Source organism: Vespa mandarinia, chromosome 24 (assembly GCF_050613455.1).
Source record: "Vespa mandarinia isolate Hongniang chromosome 24, ASM5061345v1, whole genome shotgun sequence".
NCBI classification, from domain to species: Eukaryota; Metazoa; Arthropoda; class Insecta; order Hymenoptera; family Vespidae; genus Vespa; species Vespa mandarinia.
The window spans coordinates 665,920-672,500 of record NC_140833.1 but is presented as its reverse complement, the minus strand read 5'-3'; the positions used below and the strand labels follow the sequence as shown (position 1 = coordinate 672,500).

The following is a 6,581-nucleotide window of genomic DNA, read 5'->3' as shown; positions in this document are numbered from 1 at the left end:
AAAAATCTTCGATCAACGGATATTTGATTTACGTCATTTATATTATTTATTTCTTGAATACTTGGATAACACAGCGAAAATATTTTAAATAATGATATAACTGCACGTTAATGAAGCTAGAAAAGCATAAAAAAAAAAATTAAAAAAAATAAATAAATAAATGAAAAAAAGAATAAGAGAGGAAAAAAATTTATCTACGAATATATCCCAGACTGGTTAATGGACTCATGCGTTTAAGTTGAACGCGAACAAGTATGATTTAAATATGATCGATCATTTTCTATTTAAATGATTCTGCGTTTTCTTTCGACGTGACAAATTTCCTGTTGACTTAACGAATTAAAGATTTTCGAGATATAAACTTGTTTTGTTGTTTTACAAGAGGGAAAAAAGGAAAGATGAAAGACGAATAGATAGGAAAGGACGATTTGACTGATAGGAAAGGGAGGATCCCTTTTTTGGTTTACTTACCCTAGCACGTGCATCGACTTTGGCTCCATTTCTTAATAAAATTCGAATAATATCGGTTTGATTAGCTCTAGCTGCCAGGTGTAGGGGTGTTTCTCCCCTAACAGTTGGCACGTCGGGATTGGCTTCATGTTGTAGTAGGAATATCACAATATTCATGCATCCCATAAAACTGGCCACGTGTAAGGGAGTCAGTCCGGACTGTAAAATATATGTTATTTTCCATTAGGACATTTTCTTCAATTCCGATTCCACAAATCATTCGCTTAGACAAAGTTCCCTCTCTCTCTCTCTCTCTATCTTTCTTTTATTCTCCTTTCCCTATTTTCTATAATTCTCCGTCGTTTTCAGAAATAAACAGCATAGAAGGAGCACAGAATCCATATAAATGATCAGACTTTATATCCCGTCTTTCATCTCCAACTCGCACAATCCGTTAACCAGCCTTCCTATATTATTTCTTCATCTTCTCCATACTTCAATGTTAAATCATCATTTGAACGTAAAAGAAGAAGCAGCATGAAAAATATAGTGCAAACATTTTTGTAAATGAAGAAAGAAAGAAAGAAAGAAAAAAAAAGAAAAAGAAAATACTGGCTACGATCTCTTTTAGATTCTTTTGTTATTTTATTTGTTAATCTTTTTATTTTTCTTTTTTTCTTTTTTTTTTCTTTTTTCTTCTTTTTTTTTCTTTAGTGCAGATATATAAAGTATATATATTAATTTCGCGAATTGTATGCAAAAGTATATCGAAGATAAGATAATAAGAAATTGTCGAGAAACATCGATCGTTACCTCTGTTGTAGACTCGATCGATGCGCCATGTTTCAGCAATAACTCGACGACCTTTATACGATTCTTCTTGCAGGCGATGTGCAGAGGCGTAAAACCGTTTAAAGCTCGTGCATTTGGATCCGCCTTTCTATCCAAAAGCAATTTCGCGACTCTAACGTGGCCACAATGTGCAGCTACATGTAGCGAAGTTAAATAATCGATCGTCACTTCGTCCACTGGTGCACGATGATAGAGTAATGCCCTAGCAGCATCCACATGATCTCCTTGAGATGCCATATGCAAAGGTGCTAAACCATTCTATAAAAGAAAAATTCTGTTTTATTATCTCGCGATTTTAATAATCGATTTTAATTCCTTTTTTATTATTATTATTATTATTATTATTATTATTATTATTATTATTATTATTATTATTATTATTGAAAATTTTTGTGATAATTCACCTTTGTACGTGCACTGATTGGTGCTGAGTTTTCAAGAAGAGTGTTAACAACTTCCTCATGTCCAGATCGCGCAGCACAATGTAATGGAGTTAAACCATCTCTAGTTTTTGCATCTATTTGTGCCGAGTTCTCTAACAGGATTTTTACCATGTTATTTTTGCCCCATTTCGCTGCTACATGAAGAGGACTGATATTGTGCTGAAATTACAATATTTCAGTTGATGTAGGAAATGAGAAATAAGGTTACACAGACAAAGTTTTTTCTTCTCTCTCTTTTTTTTTTTTTTTTTTTTTTGAAGTTTCATACCTTTGCCAAATAGTTCACATCAGCGCCACGTTTAATTAACAAACGTGCTATCTCCTCGTTTCCATAATGAGCAGCAATGTGGAGAGGCGTGAAACCACTCTTAGATGTGACATCCGGCTTGTGGTCGTTCTAAGAAGTAACATTGCATTGGTCAATTAAAATATCCAATTAAAGCAACATAGATTTATAGACAAAGAGCAAAGTTCATTTGGTATTAATAATAATTCAAAGAAATATTGATTTATTTATAAAAGAAATTACCTGCAAAAGTAAATCGGCGGCTTTGCAATCGTCCTTTTTAGCGGCGATATGAAGTGCCGGTAGCCTAACTTTTCCCTTCGAATCATTTTCCAAAAGTACACTGACGACTTTGTCGTGGCCTTGCTGCATAGCCACAGCAAGCGGAGTGAATCCGTCCTAAAATTTAAAAGGAAACGAAATTCACATATGATAGAATTCTACAAATTTCTAACAATATCTTTAGCTTTACCTCCGTAGCGAGGCTTTGATTGGCTCCATTGCTAAGCAACAGCTTGACGACCTGATCGTGATTCTCTTGGGCCGCCATATATAATGGTGTGAATCCATTTTGCGATTGAATATTAACCGCAGAACCATATTGAATAAGAATACTAACTATTTCCGCTTGGCCAGCTAAATAATAATAATAATAAAAATAAGAATAAAAATAAGAATAAAAATAAGAATAACAAGAATAATAATAATAATTATTATTATAATAATAATAATAATAAAAGTAAAAGAAGAAATTATCAAATGTATTACTTATATCATAGTGAATAGAATCAATGACTGCATAGTTTACCTAAAGATGCTATGTGCAATGCGGTATTGCCTTTCTTTGTCGCAGCGTCGACCTTTGCACCTCTTTTCAAAAGTTCCGTCACTATTTCAACGTGTCCATCTTTCGATGCTAAATGCAAAGCGTTTAGACCGTTCTGCAAATTAATAAAACAATTGTCAATTAAATTAAATATTATTAGAAACATAGGAATTGATAGAATGTTATCGTAAATAGAATGAAATATTACCGAGTTGGCTGTATTGATATCTAGATCAGTGTCTAAATATTCGATGACTTTTTCGAGGTTCCCAGATCGAGCTGCGCGAAGAAATGCGGTTGTATCGTCAGCCTAAAAAAGAAAAATTAAATGGGGCTGATCAAAGCAGTTATTAAAAGAAAGAAAAAAAGGGGAAGAAGCAATCGAATTGAACTCATAACCTCGAGATTATTTATATTCTAGTATATTCTATTTTTGATCTAATTAAACTTCATCTCTTCTGTGAAATCTAGTTTACTGCAGTAGTGTCCCTTCCTGTTGTGTACATTAACGCTTCGATTACGATATTTATTTTCGTTATAGCTTAGAGAAATCGATTATTACAAGGTCTGAAGGGTGATAAAAGGATTAAAAAAAAAATGTATTTTTCATTCGTAGTCATCTAAGATACAAATTTTCTTTTATAAATTTTCTTTTGTAAATCGTAATTATTCTGTTATAGTTATTTCTTTGTGAAACTAACTATAACTTTGAAAAAAGAACATGCATGAAAAAGGGAGAAACGCGCGATGTGATATAATAGTATTGCACATTTATTTGACCATTTATAATGGCATCAAGTACATATTCACGTAAATACATATATATATATATGTACACACATATATATATATATATATATATCTTTCAAGTATAATCCCTATACGCGCGGAAGAATTCATTCATTGGAACTTAGCGATGTATTATAGTTACGAACAGAATCATACAAATCACATGTTTCTATCGGTACGCATAACTCAATGTAATATATAATTTTTTGTCTAGATTGTATGTATGTATGTCCATATAAAAACATTAATTGTTTATTTAAACTGTGACAATTTAAGTCTAACGCAATTCTTGTAATATAATATTATTAAAAAAAAAAATAAACAAAAATTTTTTTTTAAATAATTAAGATCATTACCACTTATAAAAATCAAAAATTGAACTACTTACTATTATCATTATCGAAGTAATTCGACCAATTTATCCTTATTGAAAAAATTCTAATTAACTGTTTATAAAAAGGATAGACACATTAAAAAAAAAAAAAAAAGAAAAGAAGAATAGAGAAAAAAGAAAGAGAAAAAAAAATTCCAAAGTAACATGGGTAAAAATAGTAGTCAATATCTAACACTCGATGCCGCACGAAAATGCCGCTCTGATAGTACGACCTTCGCACACTCGCTCCCCAAATCGTATCATGTACGCATCCCCATACCCCACCTCAGACCCGCCATATCACCCAACACCCTTCTAAACGTCGTCGAATTTAACGAAGGGATTTCTTTCTAGTATATCCTTTTTTAATCCACCGACCAAAGTATCGATAGAATAATGATATTTTACATAATTACTTGTTTGAACGATGATTATGATATTCTTTTTTTTCTCTCTCTCTCTCTCCCCCTCTCTCTCTCTCTCTCTCTCTCTCTCTTTCTCTCTCTTTCTCTCCATAACTTTTAGCATCGAATTAATCTCGTATTGCTAAAGAGAAAAGAAGGCACCAGTACGTTTCGACAAAACGATAGAATACGAGAAATCCTTTAATCATAGATTATTAACGAAACACTTGGAAATGTCCTACCTGATTCGTACTGTCCGTGACCATGATGTCGTAGCCGGAGAACCGGGAGACGTCTTTGACGATGTTCTCTCTCCGGCTCGACGAGGGGATCGTGAATCGAGCGTGAAAAAAATGACTACCCTCGTAGAGAGGCCCGCGTCAATCCACCATTCGTGAAGCCGCCCGGGAAAGGTAACGCCAGAAGTACGGAACGAACGAACGGCCGAGGAGGGTGAGTTGGAGTAAGAGAAAGAGAGAAGGAGAGAGTGAGAGAAGGAGAGAGAGAGAGAGAGAGAGAGAGAGAAGGAGGAAGAGGGAGAGAGAGGGAGAAAGAACATAACGCTAGATAGGAGCCGCCCTTGTACGTTCATATAAAGCGCAGACTCGAACTACAACGATTCATGTATGAACAGAGGGGATGTTAGTATCGGTAATAATAGTAGTGGTAGTAGCAATAGTAATAGTAGTGGTAGTCATGGTGGTGGTGGTGGTGGTGGTGGTAGTGGTGATTGGCGGGGAAGTATCGTTTTTCTTGCTCCTTTACGTTACTCTTTTCTCTTTCCACTTTTCTTGCTAACCTTTCATTCCTCCTCATTCGTTCGACGCGCATAACTTCCGCGTTAGATCAGATCCGGTGATTCGAAAAAACCCGGTTTTTCATTTTTTGTATTCTTTCAATTTAAACTATTTGTAATTCCTAATTCGAAGACCGTTTTAACGCATGTTCCATGATATTATTTCGTTATATATATTTTAGAAAAATATAAAGATGACGATACTAATCGTTTGTTTGATTATAATAATATAATAAATAAAGAAATAACAAAATCAACCGATACTTTTTAAATACAATCATTTACCCCATTATATTTATACTATTTCACTTCTATGCTTTAGATATATTTCCTATCTATTGATTTGATTAATCCAATATGAAGTATATTCAATGTTTCGTTTTTTAAATGACAAATTTAAAAATATAGATTAAGGAAGATTCATCACGTTTATTTTTATTCAAAAGTCGAGCCCTTAGGCGCCTTCTATTATATAGCTTTTAGCAAAACAAATAAGAAAGAACTGATGGTCATTAAAAAACCATGGAAGAAATCATATTGATTAAGAATTATATTGTGGATTCTATTTTTTTTTTCTTTTTTTTTCTATAGAATCGATCATTCATCATCATTCCTAGATTTAGATCGAAGGATCTAACTTTTTATTAAAACTTTCATCAAACTTTTTACCTTTAGCCATATCACCTTCTACATATGCACCCACATAAATAATAATTGTATCGTTAGAACAATTTCATTTGATTTGCAAACTCCGACGAAATTCGAAGAAGCAGGATAAATGCGCGTTCCATCGATCGCATTGGTCATTTCAAGGGGGACAACCAACAGCAATGACGTGAGGATACGGTAGGAAGTAGTAGTGGGAAATGAGTCAGACCTTTGGCAGTAACACGTTGTTATGCGTCGGCGTCCTAAATCGGTTTGTTGTATGGCGGGCTAGAAAGCGTCACCTGTAACACACATAGTGTGTCTGCCCTCTTGGCGGCATATATGACGATCAATAAAACACCTCACCGTAATCTCTCTCTCTCTTTTTCTCTCTCTGTCTCTCTCTCTCTCTCTCTTTCTCTCTTACGTGCTAATCAACATTGGAGTAAGGAGAACACGAATGCAATACCCTCTATACAAAGCGTTGCGTGTAAAATGCACCTTCCACACGACGATCTTTTCTTTCAAGGCTTTCATCACTCATACCACCTTAAACTTACCCTTCTCCGTCGTATTATCGTCCCTTTAAATCATCCCTTTTCTTAATCTTCTTTATTTCCTCTTTTTATTTTTATTTTTTTTTTTCTTTTCTTGGTGCAATATCGTGTTATTCCATACAATAATAATTAATATTTAATCATCTTTAATAAAAGG

At 33.8% G+C, this 6,581-nt stretch overlaps 1 protein-coding gene across 5 annotated transcripts in view; it reads right to left on the bottom strand.

Moving 5' to 3' along the window:
• Positions 1-6,581, bottom strand: part of LOC118442508 (uncharacterized) — a 29,605-nt gene that overhangs the window by 21,731 nt on the left and 1,293 nt on the right. For 4 of the 5 annotated variants that reach the window (XM_085663954.1, XM_085663958.1, XM_085663956.1 and 1 more), the window contains exons 2-9: positions 3,066-3,167; positions 2,840-2,972; positions 2,504-2,667; positions 2,275-2,430; positions 2,014-2,142; positions 1,707-1,904; positions 1,264-1,560; positions 472-669 (exon numbers count right to left, since the gene is read on the bottom strand). In XM_085663954.1, coding sequence (XP_085520080.1) covers positions 472-669; positions 1,264-1,560; positions 1,707-1,904; positions 2,014-2,142; positions 2,275-2,430; positions 2,504-2,667; positions 2,840-2,972; positions 3,066-3,167 — 1,377 coding nt within the window. Of the gene's footprint in view, positions 1-471; positions 670-1,263; positions 1,561-1,706; positions 1,905-2,013; positions 2,143-2,274; positions 2,431-2,503; positions 2,668-2,839; positions 2,973-3,065; positions 3,168-4,665; positions 5,367-6,581 lie in introns of those variants that run through there. The other variant, XM_085663957.1, reaches the window with a different exon arrangement.